Source organism: Eleutherodactylus coqui, chromosome 9 (genome assembly GCF_035609145.1).
Source record: "Eleutherodactylus coqui strain aEleCoq1 chromosome 9, aEleCoq1.hap1, whole genome shotgun sequence".
In the NCBI taxonomy this organism is placed as follows: Eukaryota; Metazoa; Chordata; class Amphibia; order Anura; family Eleutherodactylidae; genus Eleutherodactylus; species Eleutherodactylus coqui.
In genome coordinates, this window is record NC_089845.1 from 124441684 (window position 1) to 124459836 (window position 18153).

The 18153-nt window shown below is 45.3% G+C and overlaps 2 protein-coding genes across 4 annotated transcripts in view; one reads left to right on the forward strand and one right to left on the reverse strand.

The window, feature by feature from the left end:
• COL14A1 (collagen type XIV alpha 1 chain) overlaps positions 1-2009 on the forward strand; it is a 175831-nt gene extending 173822 nt beyond the window's left edge. For 2 of the 3 annotated variants that reach the window (XM_066578458.1, XM_066578460.1), the window contains one exon: positions 1549-2009. In XM_066578458.1, the coding sequence (XP_066434555.1) occupies positions 1549-1829 (281 nt within the window). In that variant the 3' untranslated portion in view covers positions 1830-2009. The other variant, XM_066578459.1, reaches the window with a different exon arrangement.
• A 3931-nt stretch (positions 2010-5940) lies between these two features.
• The window catches only part of MRPL13 (mitochondrial ribosomal protein L13), a 37578-nt gene continuing 25365 nt past the window's right edge, over positions 5941-18153 (reverse strand). Inside the window, exons 6-7 of the mRNA XM_066578461.1 lie at positions 16947-17068; positions 5941-6101 (exon numbers count right to left, since the gene is read on the reverse strand). Coding sequence (XP_066434558.1) covers positions 6077-6101; positions 16947-17068 — 147 coding nt within the window. The 3' untranslated portion in view covers positions 5941-6076. The remainder of the gene's footprint in view (positions 6102-16946; positions 17069-18153) is intronic.

Below are 18153 nucleotides of genomic sequence, written 5' to 3' on the forward strand. Positions count from 1 at the left end.
TTTTATGAGTAAACAGGATCTGTTCTTTCCAGAAATAGCACCATTCTTGCCCATGGCCAGTGCCTGGTTTTGCAGCTCCGCCTCATTCATGGGAACGGAGCTGGGTAATAATATCACATGCTTTATCATTCATTTGAATAGGACCGACCTGCAATACCAGACACAGCCCAGGAACAAAAATGTCACTTTCTTTTGTGAACAGACTTTTCCTTTAAATGTAATGGGAATAGTCTAGATTCCTGCCAAAACTGAAGGACGTGTAGTTAAAACGGTGGTCCAGGATTTGGAAAACATGTTCTAAAACAGCGCTTCACCCGGGTTTGCAACTCAGCCGCATTCACTTCAATGGAGCTGAGCTGCAAAACCACACACAAGGCATGGATGGACAGGACCACCATTCCTCTATACAGAGCATGTAGGTGGCCACTGGTAATTGCATTGTAGTCCTTGTTATCACTGTACACACATAACAGATCATTATAGGAAATAACCTCTAGTGGTAAGTGATTTGCTCTAAAGTCACCTCTAAATCAGGTTGTCGTCTTCTGAAACTTTGGGGTCCAAGCCTGGGCCAGCCGACTGCAGGATCTTCTAGTCTAACCCCAACTGAGTGTTGGAATTTGCTACACCATCCAATTATAGTCATATGTGAATCAAACGAAAACAATGATGGGAAACCATAACACATCAGCAGCATCTCAAGTTGTGGAAGTAGATGTGGCAAATGTCATCATGTACCCCCCCCCTCCCCCCCAAAGTCAGACTTTCTGAAAGCAAGGTCCTTAAAATATGTTGGCAGTCTGCCAATAGTCACAACATCCATACACTGCAGACACGCCAACCAATGTTTGCCAGCGTAGGTCATTCTGTGTGTTCGTTCTTGTTATTGTCAGTTTGCATTTGTCTCTTGGTGTAATAATATTTATGTACTGACGTCTGTTTTTTCTCTTTTGTTCATTTTTCTCTCCAAATGTTTCGTCTTATACAATTACACACATATCCAATGAGAAGGCCTAATACCTTACAATGACTACCAGCCTTGAAGAGCACGACCCATTATGGTACAACTCCGTTTTGTCAATTGGCTTAAAATCATCAATGGAAAATAGTCTGTAAAATAGACCGTAACGAGCCTGTCCTATAAACATTCACTAAGTGATGAAGAGGAGAGGGTAATGTTTCATGGAAGCTTCTCCTTTCACTTCTAATAGCTGCATATCAAGCACATAAGCCAATGTACTTTGCTTGGGACAGCCCGATTTACTGTAGGTTTGCTCCCAGAGATGAAAGAAACCAAGATACTGTGACATTATTCACTTCATCGATGTAAATGTCTGTGTTCGATTACTCGTTCCTGGTGACGGTTTCCTAGTGGAGTCTTCGACTATTTTTGTCTTGTTCGAATTAATCACTTCATGTTGTAAATAAGAGTGCAATATTTAAACCTATGTATAGTATCTAGGCCCGGTTACCGTTTGTAGTGTTTTGTTTATATCCTGTTGTTTATGTATTTAATCATTTATACACTCGTGGTGGTGGTGGGTCAAGGTGGATATGGCAGTGAGCCTGGGCAAGGCAGCCCTGGATCCTATGGCCCAGGAAGCCCTTATGATGAAGATGACGAGGAGGATGAGGAAGAAGAAGATCCTTATGGTGGATACCAAGTGCCTTACCCCAATTCCTACTCCCAAGTTGGTTATCACCAACCAGAGCTTACACCAGTCCGAGAGGCAGATTCGGTGGAGGTGAGATCACCTGGGATCAACCGTTTTTCCAGAAGCATTTCGAAAACACCATCCGAATCTCTGAACAAACATCAGGATGGCTAAGTGGGACTCATTGAGTAGGTATTCATATTTCTGTGGCAGGACGGCCAACAAGCATTGTCTACAATACATTGTACATAAGTCATGCTCTATGTTCACGGAAATTCTTTACGTAAATTGAAACTCCAGTTTTATGTGTTTTTAATTAATATAAATTGTGAGATTAAAGGTAAATGCATATTCTCCCACTGTGGCAGGTCCTGTAATATGTAAGTAGCAGTAGACAAAGGATATAATGAGCTAAATACGAGCTCAGCACCCCAATGATTTATCACATGACTGTGACATCACAGGTCCTGTAAGCACACTGTTGCTGTCAGGCTCTGCATGTTTTAGGACCTGTAATGACATCACCATCATGAGCTCTGAGCCACAGTGACTGATCACATGACAGTGATATCGTTGCATGTAACTCACAGGCAGGTGGTCATTAGAGATGAGCGAACGTACTCGGTAAGGGCGATTTCGCAATCGAGCACCGCGATTTTCGAGTACTTCACTACTCGTGAAAAGTACCCGGGTGCGCTGTGGGTGAGTGGGGGGTTGCAGCGGGGAGTGGGGGGGGGGGGGGAGAGGGAGAGAGGGCTCCCCCCTGTTCCCCGCTGCTACCCCCCACTCCCCTCTGCAACCCCCCACCCCACAGCGCACCAGAGTACTTTTCACCCGAGTAGTGAAGTACTCGAAAATCGTGGTGCTCGATTGCGAAAATCGCCCTTACCGAGTGCGTTCGCTCATCTCTAGTGGTCGTTAGTATTTTTATATCTCAAGCTATTGCTTGGTAAAAAGGCCTTTCAATTGAGGGAATAGCTAAAAGGGGCGATGGATGGTTGTAGAACAGACAATCTTGTAGAATTTTTGGGTCAGGCCAAGACAAAAGTTACACTTCTTAACTTGAGGAGGATCCTTCCGATTGAAGCATCATCTAGTTACACCATGGCATAAAGGGGTTTCCCCGTGACTTAAAATTGCTTCACAGCCACTCTGTCCTTCCTGGTTACTTCTGACCGGGATGAATAGTTGTGAGGTAATTTTAGCTCATGGGAAAAGGACCAGGCAGGGAATGATTTTTAGGAATGTTCTTTTGCCTGATCATGAGAAGATTGCATCGTATATTCAGTACAAAAAATTATCAATTGGTGGCACATCTTGTGGCAATTGTGAAGCTCTAAGGCCTGTATAATTTTATGATTAACAGTTTGTTCCTCGTTGGAGTACGAATTGGCCCATGTGAAGGCCCAGTAGGTGAGCACTTAATGGTGCTCCTTATTGGCGCATAATCTTCTAATGTAAAAGGACCCTTACTCTTACCATCATCTCTCTGAATCTGTAGATACTATGTTTTTCTTAGATCTCACAGAACATTGAGACAGTCATTGAGTGGTGGAAGGCTGGTTGTGCTAAAGGTTGTTAGAGCCAACCCTGGCATTGGCTTATTTTGGGGGATAATTGGGATCAATCTGAAAGCTCCACTTCATTAGTGTTTTCCCAGACATCAGTTGGATATTGTGGCTCCTGCCCATCGATGTGATGGTGGTGATGTTAGTCTGAAGAAATCAGCTGGATGACCAGATGGTCTTTGTCTTTTTGACGTGAATAGTACCAAATTGGTCATCCAAATTGAATACACGACTCCTAAATTATGTACAATGGCGGCATTTATCATGCGTTTGAATTAAATGAACACCACTTGTCTAAAGACAATAGGACAAGCCCCTAGTAAGCATCGGCTTTAGCCATGCTGTTATATAGTTGTTTACTGTTGAAATGTCTTTTACTTCAATTCGACATGGCAGTCATCGGTAGAATAACCTAAAACAGTGGGGAGCGGTGTTGTAGGGTCCCATACTCGCAGTGGGGTATGCTCAACAACCTCATTTGGGTCGATTAGGAGATCACCATGCCATTGTCATCATCAGGACATCCAGCCATTGTTGCCTTATGTTCCCATCATCTCCCATTCAGGCGTAGAATTTTAAAAACCTTCCATTGTCAAGATATTTCCACCGAATTCTTCATAGATGAGTAAATATTTGTATAAACCAGAGCTTTACGGCCAAATGATTGATTTTAGATTCCTTCTAGCGGTGTTACAGATCAGTTTAGTTATACCTTCATTGATACCTTTTGTAGTAATGTAAATGACTGGAGACGTCGGTCCACATCTTTATATTGTATCTAGACTTTTCCCAGCTTCTTGGTCATTTGTGCAATAAGTCAGTATACCATCGCTTACTGTAATTTCTTTGCCAGGTGCTAAATCGAGCAGTGGAGGTGATCATGAGGGTAATTTATTGTAAACCAATTTCCATTCTTTTGTAAAGACGAATAAAAGATTGTTACAAGTTCCAGCGGGCCGTGCTTGTGTAATGATTTAATAAAGCTGTGAGCAATTTACAGAAGAGTGAATGAGACTATGGACAGAGATTATAGAAATAGCTGCAAAAGGTGGCCGGACACAGAGAATTAGGCTGATGAACAATGGCTGAACGATCACTGTGCAGATGTAGCCGCACACATTTTAGTGCATGTTGGGTGTCACAGTTGTAGTAAGTGGCCATAAATGTTCATTGTCATCAGAAGATGAATGAAAGAACTTTCTGGAAATATTCTTCGAAAGAAATGGCTTTCATGGACGAAGACCAAACGTGGCCGACTTCTTTCCAGACAATGACAGTAGGTCATTGTTAAATTTCACCCAATGAACGGCATTTGATATGAATCAGGTATTTGCCTCTCCCTCTCTTCAGCCCTAGCAATAATAAGCTTGCAAGAAGTTATCAGTCTATTTAAAGGAGCCAAACCCAGGCTTTTCAGATTACGAAAGAGATTTAATTTCACAAAAAGCAGAAATTCGCAGCACGTAAAAGGGCCGCCGACTGATCGAGAGCCACGAGGACTGTATATGCCATTAACATTCTGCCTGGAATGTGTCATTCTGCCAAGAAAAGGCAGACGACAGACATCCTAAATAAAATCCTATAGCAGAGGGGAAATCTCTACATATAGAATATCCATCTGTTACCTTACAGCTGGGGGCGCTCACCTCAAACAGAAGTTCACAACCTACGGTCCATTGGGTAAAGTACAAGAGGTTTATAAACTGGAAAGGGAATTTAGAATTATTACGCTGAAAACAAGAAGTTTGTCCATTATCTTCAAAAAACAAAAAAGTCAAAAGGGTCCATAGCACGAAAAAAAGTACCCCTAACACATTGCACATGCCTCCTCAGTGACCGCTGTCTATCCATCCCTCTTCATAGGTTTCCTTACGTTCTTGTTTCACAATCTCACCCTGCCGGACATATTTGGATTGGTGACTCTTCTCATTTCCATCTTTCCTATAAAAGCTTCTCGCAACCTCAGCATTTTCCTCACCCTCCTTTTTGACTGTCACTGGTACTGCCGTTTTTTGTAGACCTCTTTAACCCCTTCACAGTTGATGTGCTGCTATGTGCTCATATGAAAGCGGTTTAAAAGGAAAACCTGGCATGAAGAAATGATTGGAAATTTATTACAGGATCATAGAATGGTAGAGTTGGAAGGGACCTCCAGGGTCATCGGGTCCAACCCCCTGCTCAGTGCAGGATCACTAAATCATCCCAGACAGATGTCTGTCCAGCCTTTGTTTGAACACTTCCATTGAAGGAGATCTCACCAGCCCCGTGGTAACCTGTTCCGCTCATTCATCACCCTCACTGTCTAATATCTAATCTGTATCTCCTCCCTTTCAGTTTCATCCCATTGCTTCTAGTCTTTCTTTGCACAAATGAGAATAGGGCTGATCCCTCTGCACTGTGACAGCCCTTCAGATATTTGTAGACAACTATTAAAGTCTCCTCATCTGCATGACAATAGAACACAAACTATGGCATATAGTTGGTCCTAGTACCCAAGTATGTCCGAAAGTCCAGCTATACCATAAGCGGCTGTGCATAAGTGTGATTAGGCAGGACAGGACATTCCATGCCCCATAGGCCCCTATAATTGGCATGGCCTACCAATGACTATTTTATCTGCTAGAAATATGGATAGTTAGTTCGGTAAACTTATGGGTCGTTTTTCGATCTACTCGTGTCTGTGTGAAAATGGTTATAAAGCCATCACTGCACCAGCCTTGTTCAGCACAGGAAAAGGATTTATTGTCAAGCAAATTACAACATCCATATAAACATAAAAAATCCATATACATCATGAGCTATGTGGTGGCGGCTGACCACCTCGGTCCTAGGGTTCCTTCACCAGTCTCCGAGCTATTTGGGCAGGTAGTCCATGGATCTGCAATGTAAAAAGAAACAATCAATTGACTTTAGTATTTCTTTATCATGATGCTGACATCAACGGTGGCAACATTCACTGACAATCTAATACATAGGGTTCAACGTTTTTTTTTTTCTCACGCTGTTCAACTGCTACCCTCAAAATAAATTGCACCAGAGGTATCTGACAGCCGCTTATCTCCTCCCTTCATAAAAGGAACTGGACACTGCAGATGTTGGCCAAAGGGTGAAATCTATAGAAGGGCGGAGTCGTTCGCCTTCTGCATACTCAGGCTCCAGTTGCCTTTAGGCTGGGTTCACACGGATTGGAATTCCCGCTAGACCGTACGGAAATTCAGTGAAATTCCTGCAGCGGAGATGCAGCTTCAAAACCCGCCCGTTTGGTGCGAATTTTGAAATGACTTCGACGGCTGTATTCCGCTACGGCCATCTCTCCCCATAGTAAGGGGAGAGGCGGCAGTGGAAACTGCAATACAATTGACATGCTGCGACTTTGAATTTCGTACTGCATGTCAGTTTCAGGACGGTTTAATCCCGGAGTTTGAGTTTCCGTGCAGAAATTCCGCGGCAACTCCACCCCGTGTGAACCCAGCCTTAGAGTAATACTAAACACAGAAAATGCACAAAAGCCCATTCCGGCACTTCCTCCCTCAGGGCTCCTTCACACTGGCGATCGCAATATCACCGCGAGAAGATCGTAGTAAAAATCACATTTTGGTTCATGAGATGTCTGAGCGACAGCAATGCTTTTCCTGTCAAATAATCTCACATCGCTGCCGTTTGCGATTTTCTCGCACGATAGACAATAGGAGTTTCTAATGTTAAAAACGCATCGCACTAACATCACAAGTTTTTGCGTTGCAATGCGATAAAACAAAGGCTCCATAGCGAAACACGGGCGATAAAAGGTAAATTACAAAACGCAGCAACATCACGAGAGAAAACATCGCAGATGTTAAATAAAAACCGCACTCTCGCATCGCGGAATTTAATGGCAAGTGTGAAGGCAGCCCTAGTCTCTGAAGACACGGCCTGCTGGGGTGCCTTGTGGACTGGAGTTGGACTGCCCCATCTTCACACAAATCTTTAATTCCTACCTGTTAGTAAGATCACTCTCACACAGACCGGCTATAAAACGCAGTGTTTTCGAATGGCGATTTCTAACGCAATAGACAGTTTTTTTAGCGCGCCGCATCATTACAATGGGTGATGTTGTGCGTTAAAGTGCTGAAACGCACTAAAATAGTGCAGACAGTGTTCGAAACGCCACATTTGAACAGTCGTCTGAGAAGCCCCATTGAAATCAATGGTGGCTTTTTACAGCGTTTATCGCCACGCTAAGGTGAGCGACAGTGACCTAACGCGTTCCTTACATAGCACAGGCATATAAGGCCACTCTCACATGGCTCAATGGGAAAACGCTGCTTTTTTAAATGCATTTAATTGCGCAGAAAGCTGCATTTTTTTGCATTTTCGTGTGCATTTTCCTGCGTTTTCATTGCGTACTTTGACACAGTAAAGACGCAGACAAGCAAGCTAATGATGTCACAACGTTTTTTCCCCCCCATCCTGGTGGCATAGCAACCTGCGTAATAAAAGCACAGTATTACAGGCGCAATTGCATATTTAGGCTGGGTTCACACGGGGCGGATTTGCTGCGGAAATTCCGTGCGGAATTTCACCGCGGAAAATCCGCATGCAGCCGCTAATCCCAGGATTAGCCAGCCATGTGGACGAGATTTCTCAGAAATCTCGTCCACACGGGATGGCAAATCTGCTGCGGCTAAGCCGGCAGAAGCCGCTGCTGCGGCGCGGATTTGCTGAACGCAGCATGTCTATTTTTTTTTCCCCCCGCTACGGCCGCACTCTCCTCTATGGGAGCACCGGTCACAGCGGAAGAGCCGCCACGGCTTTTTCCGCGGCGGTTCTCCCGGCGAAAATGTTGCGGTTTTTGCTGCGGCCAAACCGCAACATTTCCGTCGGGAATCCGCCCTGTGTGACCGTGGCCTTACTGTGTTTTTTTTTTTTTTTCCATTTTAATGGGCAATTCATGTGGGAAATACATGCTAAACCACCCAAAAGAAGACAGGCTGTGAGTGATTTAGCGCATGTAAAATACGCTGCGCAAAAATGCAAGTGTGAGCGACCCTATTGAAATACATGGAGGTTTAGTGATGCAGATTTTGCACGCTCATGTGAGAGCGGCCGTACACGGCACTGCCCGTCACTACATTCACCTATCTGTGGGGGTAAACCCACACAAACTCCATGCAGATGTTGTCCTGGTGGGATTTGAACCCAGTGCTGCAAGGCACTGATGCTAAGCCACCGCGCTGCCCCATCCCTCGCCGGTGACCCACCTGAAAATCCGAGAGATCTGCAAAAAAAATTAACCCTTGTGTTCTCTACAGGGCTTTTTTCCCTTTTAAAGAACACAGAAAATGCCAGCCTGACGGACATCCGGGACAAAACCATCTCCTGCTCCTAGATAAGGAGCCCCTCAGGCCGTTACTTGCTGCCCGGGCAAATTGCTTCACAAGTTTTTGAAAACTTGCATTTCAAAGTTTGCAATGAACTGCAGAGGAGTCCGGAGATTGATGGGTGTCTTCAGGGCACCCAAGATACAGGGTGCGTTACCCCATCAGCCAGGTTGGGTATTCAGAAGGTCACGTCCTGCACGCTAAGGCCAAGTCGGCCTTGTATGTGGAGAGCGCGGCTGGCAGTTACATTATATTCACTGCGCCCCAGCTGTTACTTCTAATCTCCCTGCGATAGAAAACAGGTGCTTATAACATTAAGGATCACATAGAGCCTTCTGGATTTTCCATAGAGGGGAACGCCAGAGACTGCCGAGACGTGGAGCGCAGTGCCGGTACTACGGGCGGTGGAGGTTATAGAACACCAGGCAATGCGTCGGACATGAAGGAAGATGGGATCCCAATAACTCCTGGAGGCTTCTAAAAGTAACCTAAAGTGAACCTGCTGCCCTATATTACTATAATACTACTGGGAAATTACTTCATTCTATTCACTGCTGCAACTTTTTTTTTCTATTTTTTTTTTTTTTTTTACAGCACAGCAACTTTGTGAATAGTTGTGTGTATGCAGCCTCTACGCACACCAATGCGTCTCCACAGTAACAGACTGTAAAACTAACCGGATGTAGTCTGATCCGGCAGTCATACTTGCTTCCATCCTCCCCCACTTCTTAAAAAGCTACCAGTATAATGTCCCTTTTACACGGGTCGGCAGTCGGGTAAATGGCTGCAGGAGTGCTGACGTCACCGCTCAGGTCGTTAGCGCTCGTGCAGAGCGTTTACACTGAAAGACATATCACTGGATCGCGGACTTCTCACTCAGTGCTTTACTTTCTATGTGAAGCGATGAGGGGGAGCGTTTACACGCAATGAGAAGCCAGCGATAGGCTTCATGTCAACTGAAAGTCAGCGATAACAACAAGCAAGCAAATAGTGAGCATTTTTTTCTCTCTCGCATTCACACCGAACGATAATGGTCGCTCAAATTAGTTTGTTTGGATGAATTTTGAGCGATAATTGTTCCGTGTAAATGGGCCTTAAGTAAAGGTGCTTTTACCTGGGATGACCTGTCGGGCAGCAGATGTTAGACTGGTCATTCCAGCGATAATCTTCCTTGTGCATTGCTGGTGAATGGAGGCGGAGTGGCCGGGGGTGGTTCTGTCCCGCCCGCCTCCATTCACAGTAAGCATGCAGTCATTCATGGAACGATGCAGCGGACAGTTTTCTGCATGAAGAAACTGAATGGTGAATGAGAAGCGAATGACTTCTTGTTCGTCGCTCAGGCGGTGCGCACATTCACACTGAACGACAATCATTCAGACTCTTGCTGGATCGCGGGAATATGAAATCATTCTGTGTAAAAGCATTTTTAGGAAGAAGAGGCAGTATATGATCAGGTAAGATTAACCCTTTCCAATTTGTATCCTGGTTTTCCTAGGGGGCTTATTCATTTTCTGCTATTATACAACGGCGCTATCTGCTGGCTAAAGCCAGTACTGCATGAGGTGACACATTGGATAGGCTCCGACAGCAGAGAGGCTGGCAATATACAGTAAGAGAACCCCAACGGATGTCTTTCAACATCGGAACTGTACAGCCTTAAATCATAATGTCTTTAGATGTCAGACAGTGGATTGGAAAGGGTTAAGAACCTTGTGATGAACTACTGCTACATAGATAGGGAAGATGCAGCCGGGCATCTAACGGTTAATCACTAGCGCTCATGTGCTGGGACCCGCATGCTCAATAATTATTAGTGCTTTGTAGAACTCTTCATTTCACACCTTGACACTTTCATGATCTCTGCTTGCTGTCATTGGTCATAAGGGGCTCGTCCCAATGCAGTACAGTGACCAGCGTTGTACCTTGGAATGAGCCGTGCACCTCTGTGCCCATCGTATCACCAGGGCAGAGGAACATTCACTGGAAGTCAACAATAGAGGTTCTATGGATGACAACAAGCAGAGATCTTGAAAACTGCCAGGAAGTGATGTAGAAAGTATATTGGATAGTTGTACACGGGTGGCCTCACATCTGTCTTGTGTCAGACATACGATGGGCACTACTGAAGGTTCACTATAAGAACTTGCTGCACTTGATCTAAACTAATTTCATTTCCTTCTTCGGAAACTCCCAAATCCCAGATGTACGGTAATATAAGCGCCGGCCTCCGTGGGATCGCTCCAGTGAGTAGCGGCCTTGGAAATATTCCTGCACAGACGGTATATCTATACTGGGGCACGGCCTCACTCTGCGGGCAGCTTTAGAGCTTCACAGGTTGGGCTCAGCGTATGAGGTCTGTGCATCAAACCCTCAGTATACAATACACAGATGTAGCAGAGCCGAGTCCGTCATTTAGTTCTCCACAGAGCTGCAGACAAGTATTCGGTTTAACACTCAGTGCTGAGCATTTAAAGGGAATGGATCAATTATTATTTTTACTAATTAAAACCCAATAGAGAAGCACAATCCCGTCTTCTAATCTCTCTTATTTTCACATGTTTGCATATGATTATGGGCGCGGCCATCTTGGCTTTACTGCAGAGATATACATTACAGCTCCTTTTAGACAGCTGTAGACACAATGGACAGGAGAAGACCGTTGACTTCTATGGGAGAGTTGTGGGCATGCCCTGTGCAGGGAGGAGGAAGAGGTGAGCTGTGACCATCCCCTCTTGTGAATTGGTGGATCCTGTAATCCTGTCTGTGATCATAATGAGATGACTGATAAGAGGTTCTCTCTACAGCACAGAAAGTGTCAGACCTTTATTAGGCTTAGTGGTCAGAGTGAGAACTGCAGGAGTTTAGGACTTTTTACAAAATATAAAATCATGAAAAAAAACAAATCTCCCAAAAGTTCTTAAAAAACAATGTTAAACATAAAAACTTATATAAGAGTCTGTTTTCGGACGATGCACTCCCTTTAGTGTACAGCAGATGTCTGTCCAACCGCCGGTCTGGGGTGAGGGGTTACATCAGCAGTAATCTGAGAAAGCTGCCTCCACACATTTAACCCCTGAGATGCTGCGACCCAGCATGACCCCTGAGCAGTAATGGCTTTATAGTAACAGCCCCCCCCCCCCCCCCCCAACAGAAAAAAAACTACAAGCCTACTTTATGTACAGTATGAATAAAGTGAAACCAGGTGGCGACCAGCATATTGCAACAGATCCGCTCCATTGACAGTCCAGGTGGTGTAAATAGTAGAAGCAAGGCTGCTGCGGGGAATGAGAATTCTTTGCAGCTCCCCTATACTATTACCTGTAAGACACACGGACGAATTTAAAGTCATTCCCGGATGCAACCCGCATCGGACGTCCAGTCCGTGAGCGGTCTAAAGGCCGGGGACCCCACACATCTACACGTCATAATTCATCTGAGAATCGGACAGAAATTGGACATGCTGTGATTTTTTTTTTTACTTGGACTTTCCATCCAAATTATGAAAGAAAAAAGGCCGAAATCAGAGAAATATTGTCTGCGTGTGAGTAGCCTAATAGGAACAAGAGCTACTATGGCAGCACAAGGTATCAGTGGGAGCAAAGGAAGAAACAATCCAGTGGTCCTACAGGGATCTATGGACTTTATATAAGGGATTCTTACAACTCTGCCACAGCCCGGTACATGAGGCTTTACACAGACTATTGCCTCTGGTCTAAACTTTCTAGGTTTTCCCAGAGTTCCTTTCCAAGTGGCGATATGGCAGTAATCCCCCTTGTGATGCAGGGAATACGTTCGGCCAGTAGAATAATTCTACATCTGGTTCAGGCTTATTACCTAGCAGACATTTGGGAATAGTAGTTGGGGGTGGAGAGACCTTCGAGGCCAACAGACGGAGCCCGCTCCTCTCCCCTGTAATCCCCGCACACCGGAGTGTCGCCTACAACTTACTGCTGTGAAAGCACTTAGGGAAACACTTGAGGATGAAGTGACATAATTGGGCTCTTCTAGACAAACGGCAGGTAACACCAGTCATCTGTATCCGATTCCCTCCGGACGTTCGCGCTCATGTCATGTCTTGATCTCTGTGTTTAGGGTCGTCGGTCTTGGAGAAGCTTCTTATGATCATCCAGGGTTACTGGCAGCTCACAGACACATAATGGATTATACACAGAAGCGGATCTGGAGAGTTTAAGAAACCTTATAAAAGAGAACTTGAAGGCTGCGGCCGCCCGGAACACAACAGGGGTTTATAGGTTTATGTCTGGGAAATATTAATATGGGGCGACGGGGGCTGGAATATTGCAAAATGCAGATACTGACATTTCATCATAGTGTATCCATCACAGGGGTCCGCACCGGGCAAAGAACAAATAGGTAGACACTCACGCTGGACTGCCGTGGCTTCTTCACTGCAGTACCTGGTAGTGCAGCTTACCTCATTCAAGCGAGCAGGACTGAGCTGCAGCACGTATAGACCTCTATGCCAGTCACTGCAGCAGAGTCACTCCAGCTCCTCTCTGGCTGATTGTGGGGTCCCCAGGGATTAGACATCCACCATACAGATGGGGCATACTAGAAAACCCATTAAGGGACATGCTATCAAAATCTAGTGGAGGTTCAGTCATTAGAACCCTCAATATTGAGGGAATGCCCTATAGCCGCCATACAGTTTAAAGTGTACTTGACTTTTCAGAATAAACTACCATGGGTGGACATGAGGAATAACACTATATCGGCCATTATATGGCTTGGATCCTGCATTTATCGCTAGTTTTCCCATCTGCAGGCTGTATCTGTAATTCTCAGTGCTCTCTAAGTTGGCAAGTGTAGACTACCTGCTCTGTCATTCCCTATATACAACAGAAAACTGCAGATTCTGCCTGCTATCTCTCTATAGTACGCACAGAGGGGGGAAAAAAGCATTAAAGACAGTGTACAGCAGTACTGAGAAGTGGAGATGTGAATTCAGTAGCTGTGAGACAGTAAATTGCTGTCTGTGCCTCTTTTCCCTCCCCCTCTTCGCTTCATGGACTAATTTGAGCAGCATGAGACATTGCAGGATTACAGCGAGAGGTAACAACTGTTTATAAAAACACACAACATAGGATCTACCATTCACAACACAGGTCATGTGCATAGTTCACCTCCTCCCCCTCCCTGCACTGATCACAGAGCATACTCACAACATTCTCCCATAAAAGTCATTTCCAAGCTACAGGTTCCTATGGTTCATGTTGCTGCCGTAAAGCAAATATCTAAATGCTCACAAGAGCAGCATGGGCAAGATGGCCGCCCCAATAATAGTCTACAGAAAACAGAATGAAAAAAAAAACCTAAAATAAGAACAGATTTAAAAAAAAAGTAATATATTTATCAGTATTTGGTTTTACAATAGTAAAAAAATATATACAGGTGATGCATACGTGAGACTGGTGGGTGCTGGGAGGAAATGCAGTACAAGTCCATCAATGGTAGACGTTCAGTAGTGCAAAAGTATGCACAGATTTCAAGCAACCCCCAACTGCCTAAACAAATGGATTTTACATCAACTCTTTCCAATCCATTGTCGGACGTCTAAAGACATAAGGATTTAAGGCTGTACAGCTCCGATGTTGGAAGGCATCCATTGGGGTTCTCTTACTGTATATTGCCAGCCTCTCTGCTGTCGGAGCCTATCCAACGTGTCACCTCATGCAGTACTGGCTTTAGCCAGCAGATAGCGCCATTGTATAACAGCAGAAAAAGAGTAAGACCCCCTAGGAAAACCAGGATACAAATTGGATTGGAAAGGGTTAAAGGGGTATTTCCATCTCGATTTTCAAAGCCAAGGTGTGAAACCGCTGCCATGGCTACCGGCCACAGCTTACGCATTGGTACAGTGCTGTATCCATTCACTTCAATGAGAGCTACGGCGGCAGTTCTGCGGAAGCACTTGACTCTTTCCGACAGGCGGCCCGGGACAGAACTTCGGGGTTTTCTCATCTAGGCCATGTATACCCCTTAAATACGAGAAGTCCAGTATAACAAAATGCCTAAAAGGTATAAATAAGCTTGTAAGTCCGTCTTCAGACCATACGGAGCCTCCCCATGACATGCCAATAAATCTCAATGTACTGTCCCAAGCTCAAGCTTGACTAATAACCGTTCCTGAAAGGGCGCTCAATGGTCTCAGTTGACTATGGAGCAACCAGCTTTACTCCCAGCACAGCGAGACGACGGGAAGCGTAACCGCAGCGTCCGGCCATGTCCATCTTACTTCAAAGCATTCTTTCATCGCTTAACTATCCGACGTACATTGAAACTTCTAGAACGATTAAAAAAAGGGTCTGAAATTCATTTCTATTGAGGATATTCTGAGCGGCACATTTATATTTTAGCAGGCGGCGGCGGAGTATAAATGCGGCAATATAAAGAGATCTTAAGGAGACGACATGTGAGACCGGAATCCCGGACAATGGGGAGTAAACGGCATTTATTACCCTGGATTATCCTCACCATGTGACCCCGAGCTCCGCAGGGTGGAGACTTTTCATACGCCGCTTTTCAGGGAAGTTAAATACCTTGGAGATCCTTTGCAATGAGCCGGAAACAAAAACACGTCTCCAAGACATAAAGGGACCGGCTTAGCGCTGCCTAAACCAATACAGGACAATCTACAGGCGGGGCGCTCGCAGAGGTGTACTCGTCTTAACCCCTTCCTTTATAAGGGGGGATTCCGGTTTTCAGAAAGTCAGAGCATTACATAAGGAAAAGTTCTGCAACTTATGGATAGACTTCGTTTTAAGATCCTGAAAATGGTGAAATCTTGAAATACAAAAGATTTTTGCTAAAATTGTATCCAGAACATCAGTCTACATTATGTCTGCACTGAAACACTGTAGCAAACTATCAGGGCAAGAGAGATTTGTGCTGATCAGAAGCCTGAAATGAAGCTCCTGGACCCAAGTGCAAAATCTGTAACCACCCCCACCCGACATGTTCCGATCAGCTGACAGGAAGAGGTAATTGATTCCTGCTGCTTGCGCCAAATTGTGACCTCCCATCAGTACGGTGCAACACAAATCTGGATTCAACCGACCAGGCGATGGTTTTTTACTGCTCGATGATCCAGTTTTTGCACCTTTTTACCCACTGGAGTCTCGTCCTTCTGTTTCTCGGACAGCAATGGTGCTGGAACTGGTTGTCCACTGCTATAGCCATCCATGCTAGAACACGAGTGGTGTGTTTCGACATGTTAGTAGCAGCACCACGTTGTATTTGGCTACTCTTGACTGTGGAGCGCATATGCATCAGAACAATTCTTGACATCCTCCTCTGACCCCTTACCGAGAACGTTGTTTCCATTCACAGAATCCCAAGAAGGCCAAATTGATGTCACTATTTCTTAACCATCTGCCAACATGCATAAAAACGCTGTAAATACGTACGCAGCTGTGTACTTGCTGTGTTTTTACATGATACCATAGACTTAAATGGCCAATTTCAGTCTGTGACACGCACCATAGTAGAGCACTCTGTAATTTTTTATGCTCATTAACAAAATTTAAAAAAACACATATCTGAATACCCCTGATGCAAATAAATGGGGTTTATACTGTCTAAATTGGGTGTGCAAAAAATATGCATGGAATACGGACCAAGAATAAGCCCATATGAATGAAAGCCATAACTGTAATGTGAACGGACCTAAAACAACAAGGTCTTCATTTACTGCACACAGAGCAACTAAAAAAATAGTGAAACAAAGTATATTACAGGGCTCTCTGGGACTTTTACCATCAATAACCTGTCCTCAATAGTTAGCAGGTGGGAGTCCACCACTTGGGATCCACCAATCAACTGATCCCCGATGCCAACAGTGCTGGACGCTGATAGCGCTGTCCATATTGTAGTGGCCAGTTTTGGAACCACAAGCACAGCTCCCACTGACTTCAATGGGAGCTAGGGGTGAAGTTCTAAACCGGGCTGCTGCAATACAGACAGCTCTATCTACTTCCAGTACTATTGGCACCGAGACCAGGCCAGGGAATAAGCTGTTGGCGGGGATTCCATCGATCAACTATCTTGAGGACAGTCCCTCACATAGCAGATAGTAGCAGCCATGGTGTCCTCACAGTGAAGGAGAGCACAAGACGTCAAGACGGATCAATCTAAATCCATCCAAGATGTCAGCTCTCCACGCGGCAACACTTTACTGATCAAGTTGATTGGGTTGTCTGAAAAAAAAGGCTCAGTGTTGGGCAGAAACATCGCTGGTGTACTTTCTGCTTGAGGACAGGTCATCAATAGGAAAAGTCCTGGAGAACCCCTTTAAACGAGTCCTCCTAATTAGGACAATGGCTTCTACACTACAAGATACGTACGGGATCCAGAGTCTGGGGAAAGTCTCAATCTCCTCCTTTGAGTATTCATTCAGCCTCCTGGGAATGATTCGTGGCTGTTTAAGTTCCTCAACAAGATTCTTCAAGATTTCTTCTGGAATCTCCTGCAAGAGATAATCGGAGATCAGTAACTGTGATCGATTATACAGCGCCAGAACGACAACTCTCATCATTACTTCACTACAGTCGCAGAATATAATGCACTTCAAGAGGTTCTCCAGGCGTAAACTACTGAGGATATAACTTTAGGAGAGGTCATCACTAGTTGATCGCTGGGGGTTCACTACTCAGGATCCCCACCGATCAGCTGATTGAAGAGGCCACGGTGCTGGGGTGAGCTCTTCTCAGGCCAGTCATGTCATGTTCATTCGTCAAGTGGCCTGAGAGCAGCCCCATTCAAGTGAGTGGGATTGAGCTGTGATACCAGGCAGTGCCACTCAACAATGTACAGCGCTGTGCCTGGTGTGGAGTGAAGTGACGGCGGCCCTCACCTGTCCATCAATAGTGTAGTCCCAAAAATCCCCCTAAATTGTGCTGCTAGAGGCGTTGTAAAGGCTGGGCTCCCACGTTTTGGCTCTTAGGACTCACAGTGCAGTTGCAGACGTGTGTACACAGCTTTACACCCTGAAGGGTCTGCACGAATAATTACTTGTTGGTGGGAGGTGAAGCCCCGGCAGGATTAGCAGTGACTAGAGCAAGGTTCACAGCAGAACAAGACTCGGCACGTCCGGGGATTTCCAGATTTCCTTCGCTCTTGTTCACTTGTACAAATGATCTTCCTGACGTGAAGCCCTCAGAACTCCGAGAAAGGACACTCCGATGCAGAAACGTGATATAAAGGGAAACAGAAACTCAAGCAGCTCTGTTGCACAACTTCAAAAATGTTTCACCCATCAGAGGTCATACATGGTGGGTGGTGAGGCGTGTGTGGGTAGAGGGGGGCAGACTAAGACTCCCCCGGAGGAAAACATCACAAGACGTAAGGTCCAGGGAACATGGAGGCCAAGGAAGAAGTTCACTATTGTCCCAACCTGCACGGTCCAATCCATCTGTTTGGCAGCCGCCCGTTGAGCTCACTTCTGACTTCATGTGATAAGGGGTTGGGTGGTGCCCGCCCTGTTGGAAGATGAACCCGGCGATTCCTTGTTCCAGCTGCGGCAGCAGCCATATCTGTAGCGTGCAGGTACCA